The sequence below is a fragment of the Oryctolagus cuniculus genome, chromosome 1 (genome assembly GCF_964237555.1).
Source record: "Oryctolagus cuniculus chromosome 1, mOryCun1.1, whole genome shotgun sequence".
NCBI lineage: Eukaryota > Metazoa > Chordata > Mammalia > Lagomorpha > Leporidae > Oryctolagus > Oryctolagus cuniculus.
Genome location: NC_091432.1, coordinates 177,770,788 through 177,785,085, shown reverse-complemented (window position 1 = coordinate 177,785,085; position 14,298 = coordinate 177,770,788). Strand labels below are relative to the sequence as shown.

The window sequence follows — 14,298 nt, the reverse complement described above, 5'->3', positions numbered from 1 at the left end:
GATTGAAAATCTTTCCATATGTTTGGGTAGATAGGAATGAATTACTCCTGAGTGGACTAGTTTTTGCTTAAAATGCCATTTCTCTGTTAGTTTTAGTTCTCTGCTTAAAGATCGTTAGAGTATTTGTAAGATCTAAACCTATGAGTCAGGAGGTAATAGCATTACGTCCAGGGAAGACAGAAAGATGTCATTGCTTGTGTCATCTTCTGTGAAATGCTGATCGTTACCTGAGTCCATGATGAGGGGCAATTCAGGCCACATTAGAATTCTGCAGAAAGCAACGCAAGCAAACAAAGCCAAGATAGATTTTTGGTACTTGTGTATCTGTGCCGAGCACTTGCCTTGTACTGTGTAGCTACTATTGCAAGCATTCCAGAAAGGGAGAATAGTAAATACTATTCTCATCAGGGCACATCACTATCATCAACCATCAAGAATTTGCATTTTTTGAGAATCTAGAGCACAGCTGAAATCCATTCTTTTCTTTTTGTGCACAGGTTTTCTCAGAATAATGAAAGGAGTATCATGTTTATATCAACAAGAAGGATAGGTACTCCTGCAGTTAAGCTGAATATGTTATTAGATAAATTTTAATGTATATCTCCCCTCTACCAAATGAAATGTTTTTTTTTTAAAAGATTTATTTATTTATTTGAAAGAGTTACACAGAGAGGAGAGGCAGAGAGAGAGAGAGAGGTCTTCCATCCACTGGTTCACTCCCCAGTTGTCCGCAACGGCTGGAGCTACGCCAATCCGAAGCCAAGAGCCAGGAGCTTCTTCTGGGTCTCCCACGTGGGTGTAGGGGCCCAAGGACTTGGGGAAATCTTCTACTGCTTTCCCAGGCCATAGCAGAGAGCTATGGATTGGAAGTGGAGCAGCCGGGTCTTGAACCAGCGCCTATATGGGATGCCTGCGCTTTGGGCCAGGACACTAACCTGCTGCACCACAGAACCGGCTCTGAAATGAAATGTTACTCTTTTCTTTCATTTGAGAAATGTTGCAAGAAAGTTTGGTTAAACAAAGCCTAAGAATTTTTATAAGGAAGATTTCAAAGCAGGATGGTTTTCTACTTTTCAGAACTTTTTTTCACATACTTAATGGCATATGAGGGTACACTTAGAATACAGGTTTTCTGCATGAAGTTGAAAGGTAATGTTGGGAAACTAGGAAGAGCAGAACTGACTTATAAGTGAGACATGAGGGTTTCAAAACACTAAGCAGCAGCTGAACCACATAAGCAAGACAAGACAGGGATTGTTTCTACTGCAGAATCAAATTAAGTTTGAGGCAGCTAAAAGCTTCCCTGGGGAATCTGAGTGCCTCTTCTCCTTCCACTTTTAAGTACCTCCCATAACACTACTGACTCAGTGGGTGCCCACTATAGTGATCCCAGCAAACTGTGCTCAGATCTTGTGGCGGCAGGGGGTGGGTTGGGGTGGGGACCCAGTGATGAGATGGAAAAGGTGAAATTCTCAGGATGTGTGAGGCTTTACCATTAGAGGTGCTGTAAAGTAAAGGCTGGCTGCCCTGGGCATCTTAACTTTGTGTCAGAGATAAGACAGCTTCACTGTTTTGTTTAGGGGAGATGGAAGACCTATCCCCCACCTTTGATATCTTATTTGATTCAGAGTCTTGATGTGCTTTGCTACCATTCTGTATTTCTCTTTTATCCTCTCTGTGCATTCATCCAAATTCTCTTCTTTTCCTTCCCCCACATCTTCTTGAAGCAAAAAATCAGCAGTATTGTCCATAAACGAGTGTTTTCCAATACCAACAAAAAATTACAGAAGCAGTGTTAGAAATGTAAGTAAAATGCAAATGAATCATTATCTGATTTTTTATATTTATTATTTATTTTGAAGGTGGAGAGAAATAGAGATAGAGAGCTTTCATCTGCTGATTCACTCTCCCAAATACCCACAACAGCTGGGCCTGGGCCAGGCCAAAGTCAAGAACATGGAAGTCCGTCTGGGTATGGGTGGCAGGGACAGCTGCTGGAGTCCTCACTGGCCATCTTCTAAGATGTGCACATTAGTCAGAAGCTAGAATCAGAAGCAGAGCCAGGACTCAGACACTGGCCATCTGACACAGGACGCGGGTGTCACAAGTGGTGTCCTAACCACTGTGGCAAATGCCCACCCCTCTGATCTTTATTACACCAAATTCTGCAGATCTGATTGATCAAGGAGTTTTGTTTGATTTTGAATTTGGGAACTTTTATTCTTGTGTTCCTCCCTCCTCTCAATTGCATTGTTTCAGGTTGTTTTGAATTATTAGAATTCAGGGTGGTTTTTTTTTTCAAATTATGTGTCCTGTCTTATGATTATGAGGATGAAAATGATAAAGTGGGGTAAGACAACATACTCTATTTGAGGTTTATTGGATGTTGTTTTGTGCCTTGTTCACCAAGGCCTAATTCCTGCCATGCTGTTTTTCCTGAGAAAGTTTTATTCTCATTCCTTTGCCTTTTTTGTAATAATCTTACATCTATATGGGGCTTTATCATTAAGAAAATATTTCCACATAGATTATGTCTATTGTTGGTCGTACAGGGACAGTTTGGAAGTGGCAGGATGAAGCATCCCATTTATGAAAGACTAAATTGATGAATGACCAGCAGAGTGGGCTAATCCTGCCACAACACTGTGGCACAGGGAATAATATAGATAGATTCCCTTCTCTTCTTCTCTCTGTCTTCCTGGTAAATGAATATTGGGAGCTTAGACATTGATCTTATCTCCCAGTTGAGGACTTACTGGGATACACTGCAGAATAAGTTATCACCCCAAAGTTTATTAAGTACAAAAATTACAATCTTTACCTCATTAGTGGTAAAGCTAAATTAATACAGAAACTTGAAACATAAAGTGTTTATGAAAGCTATAAAGTTCAGTTGTGGGATCTATTAAATCCCCCAAATAATAGTGAGTTAAGCAAGAAAGAAGTTATATTCTTTGCCAGATAAAATTCTCAAAGAATGGGCTGGTGTGGTGACTGCTTTGTACACACTCCAGAGACCCCGGCTCCTTCCTGCTTCCTGCCCACTTAATGGTGTAGCTCCGGTTTTCATGGGCAAGAGTGAGTAGCCTTAGGCTAGACAACAAGATGCATGGAAATACAAAGACAAAGGTGGCGCAGTAGGTTAATCCTCTGCCTGTGGCGCCGGCATCCCATATGGGCGCCAGTTCTAATCCCGGCTGCTCCTCTTCCAGTCCAGCTCTCTGCTATGGCCTGAGAAAGCAGTGGAACATGGCCAAGGTCCTTGGGCCCCTGCACCCACATGGGAGACTGGGAAGAAGCTCCTGGCTCCTGGCTTCGGATTGGCGCAGCTCCAGTCATTGTGGCCATTTGGGGAGTGAACCAATGGATGGAAGACCTTTCTCTCTGTCTCCCCCTCTCACTGTTTGTAACCCTACCTCTCAAATAAATAAATAAAATATTTTTTAAAAAAGACAAAGGGTTGAGGAACATGAGTAACTACTTCCTAAAGATGGTTTCTCAGAGCTGCCTTGTTACCTTGGTTCTCAAATTCCACTGGTGGGAATCTGGGTACGTGGCCACAGATAGCTGCAAGGGAGGCTGCAAAATACAGTCCTTGACCTGGGTGATTAAAAATCTGGCTAAAAATTCTGTTTCTACTGAAGGAGTTGAGAATGGATATTGTGGGACAAATAGACATTCTTGTCACAGATACAAATTGGAAAACAATCACTAAGATTCCCTAAGAGAAAGGAAGGAGACATTTGTCATAATATCTTTAAAATATATCGGAGGGTGAGTGTTGTGATGCAGAGCTGAGCTGCTACTTGGGCCAATCCCGTATCGGAGTACCTGGGAGCATGTTCTGCCTCTGCTTCCCAGCCAGCATCCTGGTAACGTCCCAGGGAGGCAGCACATGATGGCTCAAGTAGTTGGGTTCCTACTCCTGACATGGGAGACTCAGGTGGAGTTTCTGGCTCCTGGATTTGGCCTGGCCTAGCCCTGGCTGTTGCAGGCATTTGGGGAGAAAACCGGCAGATGGAAGATCTCTCTAATCTCTGTCTTCCCCCTCTCTCTCTGTTAGTCTGCCTTTCAAATAAATACAAATAAATAAATCTTTAAAAAATATTAAAGAGGAGCATATTTGTCCTTCTAAATTGCTGACAAGCAACAGAATATTTTGATTGATTGCTCCATTTTAGTCCACATTGCCTTTCTTATTACAGCCGTGCTAAACCAAAACATATTTAAAGTCATGAAAGACAAATTTGTGAAATATGGCAAAATTGTTTGGACTCCCTTTCATTGAGACTGATTTATTCATACTTTACAGCGAGGTCTGGCTCTGAAATGTGGAGGTGCTGTGAGCTGCTGGGAATGGGAGGGAGGTCGGGCTGGACCACAGCAAGGCTGTGCAGGAATTCGCCATATGGACCAAGGTCGGGAACTTAACTCGGGATCAAAGCCCCTGTTTGATGTGCCTTCATATGCCACAGGACTTCATGGGCTTCCAAGGGGATTTGTTTCAGCTGCTGGCTGATTGGTTGGTAGGAAAACAGAATTCCAGGGCAACATGCATGTAGCCAGCTCTGCCAGGAACAGTTCTTGTGGAGCGTGACACACCCTGCCCACCAGACGTCTGAGCTGACTGTTGGGAGACTTCACACAGGGGCCTCTGCATTTTGTAGTGTTCTTTGGTTTCATGTGCATTAACAGTCCACCCATGGAATGGGTGACTGCGCTTGAGAAGAAAAATGCATCTGCCCTTTGTGTTTGATGGAATATATATATATATATAATGAAATTTATACATAAATAAAATTTATTAAAATGTAAGTAAAATAATTAAAATATATTTACTGTTTGAAAGAGTGACAGAAGAGAGAAGGAGAGACAGAGATCTTCCAACTGCTGGTTCACTCCCCAAATAACCCCAACAGCCAGATCTGGGATAGGCTGAAGCCAGGTGCAAGGAACTCCACCCGGGTCTCCCACATGGGTGGCAGGGGCCTAAGTACTTGGGCCATCTTCTGCTGCCTTCCAGGGCTATCAGCAGGGAGCTGGATAGAAAACAGCAGGATCTAAGACTTGAACCAGTGCTCCTATGTGAGTAGCAGTTTACCCCAGTATGCCACAACACTGACCCAGGAATTAATTACACTGATGATTTTTCTTAAATTGATTTTCAGTTAAGCAACAGAATGACCAAAGGATGTAAGATAGGCTTGGTGTACATTGACTTTGTCAGAGGATATGTCTTAATGTAAACTTTTAATCATAAAGCTATTTGTTTAAAAAAATGTTTATTTTGAAGTTCCCTGCCAATATACTTTGGAAAAGCCTTCTAACATTGTAAGATTTCGTTTAAGTTTCCCTTTACATCACACATATGTAATTTAACACAATTTTAATTAGTTCAGGCTGTTATAACAGAAATACCATAGATTAGGTGGCTTAAGTTTATTCCTCGCAGAAGTACACAGAAATGTATTCCTCACAGTTCCGAAGCTTAGGAAGTCTAAGATCAAGGTGCTGCTAGAGCTGGCAGAGGGCCAACTTCATGCCATCCATCCACATGACACAGAGCTCTGGTCTCCTTATTTCCTTATAAGAAATCTATCATGAGGACTCATGTAAACCCCAATGAAGGTGTAGGCTGCTGACTTGGGCCTGACCCAACCCCAGCTGTTGCAGGTATTGGGCAGTGAACCAGTGGATGGATGATTGATCTCTCTCTCCTCCCCCCATTTCTGGCATATATACACACATTATATATATATATATTTGTTCATTTACTTTTTGAAAATATTTTATTTATTTGAGAGGTAGAGTTAAAGACAGAAGGAGAAACAGAAAGGAAGGTCTTCCATCTGCTGCTCACTCCCCCAAATGATTGCAACAGCTAGAGCTGGGCTGATCCAAAGCCAGGAGCCAGGAGCTTTTTCCAGGTTTCCCACGCAGATGCAGGGACCTAAGCACTTGGGCCACCTTCTTCTGCATTCCCAGGCTGTCGCTCCCCCTCTTCATGGAGGAACGACACAGGACCCTGCGCTGTTCTTTTGTCTGCTCGGCCCTCCCCGGGTTTGCTGCTGGTTCTTCCCGGGTTGGCTGCCATCCCTTCCACCTCCGTGGAAGGGCGGTTCCCCCTGCCACATTCCCCACTTCCGCGGGGGAGCGGCACACCGCCGGCTGGCTCTCTCGGGGGCTGCACAGGTGTTCCCCCTTAGATGTTCCTCTTAGATGTTCCTGGTGCATGCCGTCTCTCTCCTCCTTTATAGTCCTCTTCCACCAATCCCAACTCGGCTGCCCACATGCCGAGTACGCTGCTCTCCTCCAATCAGGAGCAGGTCCTGCTGTTTATTGGTTGAACTGGAGGCAGCTGGGTAGAAGCTGTTTTCTCCTCTCCCAGCGCCATATTGTGGGAGAGCAGATGCATAGAATAAGTCTTAATTCCAGTAACTTAGTCTAGTCCGAGTTGCTCCCCACACCAGGCCATAGCAGAGAGCTGGATCAGAATAGGAGCAGGTGGGACATGAACCAGTACCCATATGGGATGCCTGCGCTAGCCCCTATTCTTTTATTGTTTAGAGAGAGACACAGACACAGATATCTCCCATCCACTTGTTCTTTCTCAAAATGCTTACAACTTGTTCTCTCCTGAATTTCCCACAATAGCTAGCGCTGGACCAGGCTGAAGCCTGGAGCTCAGCAGGAAGTGGAATTGGAAGTGAAGTTGGAACTTGACCCAGGCACTTTGAAATGGGGTGCGGCTTTCTAAATTACTATCACACACCTTGTTAGATGAGAAGTCATTGGAAATTTTGAGCTGAGAAGTGATATGGTATACAGAACATTTGATAGGAACTTTGGCTGCTATGCTGAGAAATGCTGAATGGGCACGCAAAAGTAGAAGCAATGAGATCAAACAGGAGGCTTTTTTATCATCCAGTGGAATTAGTGGTGACTCGGGTCAAGGTGACAACAGGAGAAGGAGGAAGTAGCTGGATTCTGGATTTGTTTTGAAGGAAGAATATATTGAATTCTTATTTCTGTGTAGCCAATCGCTACAAACTCTATGACTTAACACACACTTGCCATTTGTCAGTGTCCAGAGGTCTGGGGTCTGCCATGGGTTAGCAAGGTTCTGTGTTTTGGTTGTCACCAGACTGCTTTCGAAGAGTTGAATGGGTTCTTGCTTTTACCTGGAGGCTCCGCTTGGGAAGAATCCACTTTCAAGCTCATGCAGACTGCCAGCAGAATTCATTGCCTTGAGGTCGTGGAACTCACAGGGGCATGCTTGTTCAAGTTCAGCAGGAAAAGCCTCTAGCTGTAGTCTGAGAGTCTTCTCTCTAAAAACACGTGATCATGGGAGTGACATCCCTCACCTTTGATGATTCTGTTGGTTGAAAGTGTCAAAAGTTCTGCTGGCACTCAAAGGGAAAGAACTTATGGATAGCAGGAGGCTGGGGATGACAGAGTTGGCGGAGAGAAAAAAGAGATCTTCCATCCTCTGGTTCCCTCCCCAATGCCTACAACAGTCAAGGGCTGGGCCAGGCTGAAGTCAGGAGCCCAGAACTGCATGCAAATCTCCCACGTGACGGGGACTCGTGCACTTGAGCTGCCTCCCAGGATGTGCATTAGCAGGAAGGTGGACAGGAGTGGAACACGGGACTGAACCACAGGCTCTCTGGTATGGGATGCAGTCATCTTAAGTGGTGGCTTCACCACTGTGCCACAATACTCACTCAAGATTTCAACATTTTTTTTTTTTTTGTATCCAGGTAAACTTATCTTTTTAATTCCATTTTTCCATGAACATTTTGAGTATCCTCAAAGAGATAACATTCATGAAGCATACTACCTCTAATTTCCCATCTGTCAGTTTTCTTTACCATCCCATTCCTAATGTTGAACAAATAAGCTGTTTATAAAGTCATAGAATATGCAGGTTTTTCCTCTGCCATCAGCTATATTTTCTTCGAACTTCTCTGCTAGGTTACAGGGCAAGCTGTGTAGCTTTCAAAGTGCTCTCAGGGTTGTTTTAGGATTTATTTTTTATTTGAAAGGCAGAGAGAGAAACAGAGAAAGAGAGAAAGATCTTCTATTTGCCGTTTCACTCCCTAAATGGCAACAACAGCCAAGGTTGGGCCAGGCCAAAGCCAGGAGCCTGGAACTTCACCTGGGTCTCTTACCTGGGAGGGTGGCAGGGTCTATGCATTTGGGCCACAATCCGTTGCTTTCCAAAGTGCATTAGCAGGAAGCTGGGTCACAAGCAGAGCATCTGGGAGAGTTTTCATGGCGAAGTCGTTGCCCTTGCAGGTCAGGTTTGGCCACTGTAGTCAGTTTTTGCAGAGCCGCTGACACTCTTGCTTCTTCCTTCATGTGTTCAGCAAAGCCTTTGTCCATCTTCCTAGCACCATGGCATGTGCAGGCAGTGTGGAGTGGGCAGAGTCTGGCATGGGGAATGAGGGGTACCGGAGGTATTTTTATACACTCTTTTGACAAACAATGATTTTGGTATCCACTGGTTATACAGAGAAACTTCCTGAAATCCTTAAAGTATGAGGCTTTGCTATAGGCATAAGAAACTACCACGGATTCATAAAACATAGCATGCATTTAAGGATGTATTGTAGTACATTTCACCTTGGATAAAATCTTTTCAGTTCTTCCAGAACAAAAAGAGTTATCATGAGGCTCTGTGTGATTAAAGTAGAAACAAAGGTTCCTTTATGAAGATTGAGTATGTAACAATGTAATTAGCATTGAGAATGGCAGCAGTGTGCGTACATATACCAAGCCATTAGCTGTGTGCATTACAACCTTGTGCTCTCTTCCTAGTCTGTTCTATGTGTAAACTTGAGAGCTCACTTAGAAAAAATGTATTTTCTCCAGTTTCCACTCAAGTGTTTTTTAGGTGTCTACAATGCTCCATGAAGTCAGAATGGTGCCCCATGCGACAAATCATTAAGCTTATTTCTTAATTGGGATGTATCGATTTAGAATTAATCACGCTCTCAAACAGCGCACAAATAATCCTCTCAGCTGCCTGACGCCACTTAGATTATAGCCTCATTGAACAAGTGAGGAGAAAGCATTCGAGAGCTCGGCCACGTCCTCTGAACTCAGAGGACCCAGAGTGTACTCGGGCCACTGGACCACGGCACTGACTTCCTGCTCTGTCACGTCCAGTCCAGAAGCAGGGGCCCCAAGCAGGGCAGTGAAATGACTGCTTTGCCTTACAGATGGGCTCCGAGGTCAACTTAGTTGATTTGTTTTTAATTTAGCTGAAATTATAGGCTGGTTGTAAGATCCCTTTGTCAGGAGCAATCTTTTGAATAGCCGCACAAACCTTTGGTTTCTCTCTCTCTCTCTCTCTCTCTCTTTCCTCCCACCCCTTCTCCCATTTGCAGGATTAGGAAAGCTCTTGGGAGGCACATTAATCTGCCGGCGTTGTCAGGAGTGATCAGCGAGTTTTATTAAAAGCCCTGGGATTGCCTGAAAGGCCTCCTTGTCTGCGTCTGAAATGAAAGGGGTGTGCTAAGATCTCAGGGTGCATTGTGGGGACCCCTTGCCCTGCTCCTCGGGCTATGAGCTGACACTGCAGGAGGAAGCGCCGAGGCCCCCCTGGTGGCCGGGATTTCACCAGTGGACGGAAACGAGTTGGCACCTGTCAGCATGAACCCTCTGAGCCGGGGTGGGCTGCATGTTTTGCTGCTGCTGCTGCTCCTGGGCTGGGCCAGCCCCACCTTCGTCAGTGTTAATCGCGGCCTGAGAGTGATGAAGGGCAGCTCGGCTTTCCTGTCAGCAGATGACCTGAAGCTCGCCGTCCCCAAAGAGAAGGATGCCTGCAAGGTGGAAGTGGTGATGAATGAGCCAATCACCCAGAGAGTGGGCACGCTCACTCCCCAGGTAGGTTGTAGCCAAGCGTTGCTCTTCAGAAGTGTGTGTGATGTGGGTCTGCAGCAGGGAAGGAGGACGAGAGAATGAGTATAAAATGGTCTCCCCTCAACCAATCACAGGTGAGTGTTGTAAGGTGTTCCCATTTGACAGGAGGCTTGTAATTAGCATTATTTTCTATGTGAGCTGAAACCTACTTTGGAACATTCTTGACTGATTTCACATGGTAAGCCTGCAGCAGTCAGGATTTATTCCTAATTATGTTAACATCTGTGGAAGAAGTGAAGTTCAAGCTGACATGGAAGCATGTATTTTTTAATGTACTGTTTTAGCGAGTCTTTTCAATTTTTTCTCTTATTGACAAGAACTCTTATGTATCTTTTAAAAATTATTATTTATATGAAAGACATTCAGACACTCACACAGAGAGGGAAAGAAAGAGACAGAGTGCTCATCAGCTGGTTTACTTCCTAAATGCTGGTGGTAGCTGGGGCTAGGCCTGGTGCCAGGAACTCTGTGCAGGTCTCTACGTGGGTGGCAGAAACTCAATTACTTGAGCCATGACTGCTGCTTCCTATGGTCTACATTGGTGGGAAGCTGGAGCCAGGAATCCCACCCTGGCACTCCTATGTTGGGATTCGGATTTCTTAATGTCTGGACTAAACCATTGTCCCAGGAATCCTGTATATTTTAATGGCTGCTAGAACTTATGGAGTAGCTTATCATCTGGGAAAACTTGTAAAAGGCATATGTATTTCTCATTTTAGGTACATTGCCACTCTATAAGATAGAAAGGGAACAAAATGGGCTGTTTCCCAGGAAATGGTGTGGGCAGTCACTTGTGTGATTTGGTCACTGGGTATTTCACTTGATCAATATATTTAGAAAGGTTAACCTTTATTTAAAAGTATTTGGGTGTGCAGAAGAGGAGAAGCAAAAGCTGTCTGTCTAGTGCTATGCAGCTTAGACCTGGAGTTTGCACACCCCACTGAGCAAAACAAAAGTCCTGCCTTTCCCCAGACTCTCCTCAAGAGAAGGTAGTTTGGAGATGATCTGTTGTGACCTAAGCCAGCCTCTGGGGTTATCCTCTCTTCATTGCAAATAGCCGGGCAGCTCTTAGCATATATGGCAATACTCTGAATAATGAAGTTGTGACTTCAGTGCATATTTTTAGTATGTTCTGATTGTTTGGCCTGCTCTAAGGAGCATAAAGGGATCCAAGGGACAAGAAGTAGGTGAAAAACGTATTTGGTCATAAAGATTGAAGGTTGGAATAGCTCTCCACATGGTCTCTGTCTCAAACTTTCTCTTGTTTTAAGGCAGAAATCCAGTTAATAGGTTATATTGCTAGAAGACACCCCTAAGTACACTGATCCCCTAGTGAGCCACTGCTCATAGTCACAAAGTAGAATTGTGTTTTGAATGCTCAGTGCATGTATTTTGAGAGGTAAATATGACAGCTCAGACGGATTTATGTCATCTAAAGCAGACAAGTGATTTAATCTTCTAAAGCTTAGTCTGTGGTGAAAGTCTGTTAAAGTGCGGAGTTTCATCACCCTTTTGCCTGATACTAGGATTTTATGTCATAGAGAATTCTGTGCAGTGGGGAAACTGTTTCTTGAACCACCAAGTGGCTGCTCCCATTTTTTTATTCTGTAAATTTGAACCAAAACAAGATTCTCAAGTATTTTCTTAAAAGACAGACACACACACACACTCACACACACACACACACTCACACAGCGTAGGGGTTGGGGTTGGGGGAGGGAAAGTGCTTCCATTTGCTGGTTCACTTTCCAAATTCCTGCAATTGCTGGGACTAGGCAGGCTGAAGCTGGGAACCTAGAACTCAATCCTGGTTGCCCACATGGTTGGAAGGGGCCCCAAGTACTTGAACCATCACCGCTGCCTATGAATTAGCAGGAAGCCATGGTCATGAGCCAGAGCCAAGTTTTGAACCCAGGTACTCCAAAGTGGGCATCTTAGCTGGTGTCTTTACTGGTATATGTACACCCTTCTTTTGTTTATATTTTATTTTATTTTTTTAATTTATGCTTGTTTTTTAACTCCAACTAGTTCAGTCCTCCCTAGGGATTTATTTCTTATGGAGACTTTATACCCCAGTGAGCATGTGCGTGCACACATATACATACACACACAGAGCCTAAACATAAGAGCTTACTAGAAAGCCAGACGTATGTGAACCCATTTCTAGCAAGATGACTGTATTAACAACACCCTGCTGTGTAATGAACAGTTTCATTTGATTTGCACAGAAAATGTTTTGTTTAACATCTGTTCAATTAGTGCTTTCATTTCATTACTGAAGTTTGTCGTAGAACCAACAGGTTCATTTTCCTATTAGATATTTGGAAGGAATTTCGATTGGTGCACAGTTAGCTACCTATTGTTTAGATAACCCTCTTGATAAAGTCAATTAGATGAGGTCAATGGCAGTATTTTTTTCTCATGTCCTAGGACAAGAGTTCCTCACACAGCACTTCTTACACCTAACTTAAAGCAAGACATTTCCTGGAAGGAAAAACACCTAGCTTAATGCTGAGCTTGCTATTTTGAGTAGGAAATACAGCAGTGACAAAGTATCTCTAGTTTGAACCAGTTTACTGTCATTAAAGTGAGTAATGAGTTAAGAATGTGTGACAATTTAATTATAAATTGTAATTGAAAAGCAGTTGAAGTGGAAAAAAACAAAGCAAGACAGTAATTAGAAAAGGATTTAGCTCTCCTTTGTTTTAGTTAGTAAATTTATGGACAATTATGGTTGTCGCCTTTTATAAAAGGGAAACATATTACAAAACATAAAACAGATGTTTCTTTTAACAAAGCAGATTGTCTCTTTATTACCATGACTATTTGTTGATGATATGGGGAAGGTCTTTTCTTTATCTCTTTCCTAGTTGTCAATTAAAAGGAGGAACCAATGATATCTATGGGAAAAGAAAGCCATTTGTTTTAGTGATGAAGGCTTCTCGGGATGGATTATGTCTGAATATGTTTGAAGTTGTAAAAAGTACAGATAGAACACGTGACCTCGATAGTGATGATGTGTGACTACCTCAAGACTGCCTCCTATGGCTCTACCAAGTCACGATGGGCAGAATGAGGCCATGAGCTGGGTGGCAGAGAAGATTCTTCTTTTAAAAACCAGCGTTCCCAAACTATAAGAGCAAAAATTCTGAATGAGGTGATACAGTTCATTATAACTTTATTTGAAGAGAGGAAATTGCCTTCAGAATACTATTGATATCGTTGGTCATGTATGTTGTTATACAACTAACAGAAGCAACTGTTTGCAAGTGTAGGAGAAACAGCTGTTGATCAGGGTTGACTCTGCTCAACCACAATACTATCCATGTTCAGTGGCTCCATCTTTGAAAACAAACATGTTACTTGAAAAAAAATATAAAGAAAAAATGCAGTGTGTTTGTGGGTGGTTTAAGACATGCCTTTCCACACAGACACACTGACAGACTCTAACTCAATTGCTATGAATGCCTGTAGGCAGTAAATAAAATTTTAATAAATGGAACCATATTTTAAATGCACTATCCACTTTAAAAAACAATTATTTAGAGAGACAGTCATCCATTAATTTATTTGCTTGATATGCTTGGATTTTCATAATTTAGGTACTCTCTAAACAACACCTAACTACATAAGCAGATGGAGAGTGAGCATGAAGAAAGGATAAAGGTGGTGACCACACACACACGTATACACACACACACACACAACTAGTGGATTGTAGTTTCTCCAGGAAGTCTTTTAATGATAGAAATGAGAAAACGAAACCTGGTACCAATTTCTCATAGACATTTCCCTTTCTTCATGCATGCAAACTAGGTTTTTGATTGCCATTTCCTTCCCAATGAAGTAAAGTATACACACAACGGCTGCCCACTTCTTGATGAAGACACAGTGAAGCTTAGACTTTACAGGTATGTGGCACAGGAGCATGGCTCAATTCTTGCTGGATGATCATTCTGTGTACTTCTTAGGGCTTCTTCTGTGGTTTTTACCATGAAGAGAATTAGTAGATTCTTAACAGGAAAGGAATCACTAGAAATTGGAGACTCATGTGGCTAAAACAAAGATTGCAGCCAACTTTCAATGATCTTCGTTTGTAAGATCCTCTTTGGGAGCATTTCTGACAAGTTGTTAGACCTATTCTGTTTCCCTTTAGTGTTCTTGTACAGGTATGTCTGATATTCCAATCCACTGCTTATGATGAGAAAAATTATAAACTATAAATTCTAAGTGAGAATTAAGAATAAATACCTCAAAATTGAATGGGTCCTTTTTGATTATTACTTGCTTAGTTGTAAGAAATACAATATCTTCCTCTTTAAAAAATGTTTGATTTGATTTGATGGAGAAAGTTGGAGGTGGGGAGATTGA

General features: G+C 42.9%; 1 protein-coding gene across 7 annotated transcripts in view; it reads left to right on the top strand.

Annotated features, from left to right (window-relative positions):
• FREM1 (FRAS1 related extracellular matrix 1) overlaps positions 1 to 14,298 on the top strand; it is a 179,531-nt gene that overhangs the window by 28,234 nt on the left and 136,999 nt on the right. For 6 of the 7 annotated variants that reach the window (XR_011380085.1, XM_002708087.5, XM_051845518.2 and 3 more), the window contains exons 2-3: positions 9,393 to 9,891; positions 13,744 to 13,838. Coding sequence is in view for 6 of the 7 variants with exons in the window: in XM_002708087.5 (XP_002708133.2) it covers positions 9,658 to 9,891; positions 13,744 to 13,838 (329 nt within the window). In the remaining variant the exon portion in view is untranslated. The remainder of the gene's footprint in view (positions 1 to 9,392; positions 9,892 to 13,743; positions 13,839 to 14,298) is intronic. The other variant, XM_070052347.1, reaches the window with a different exon arrangement.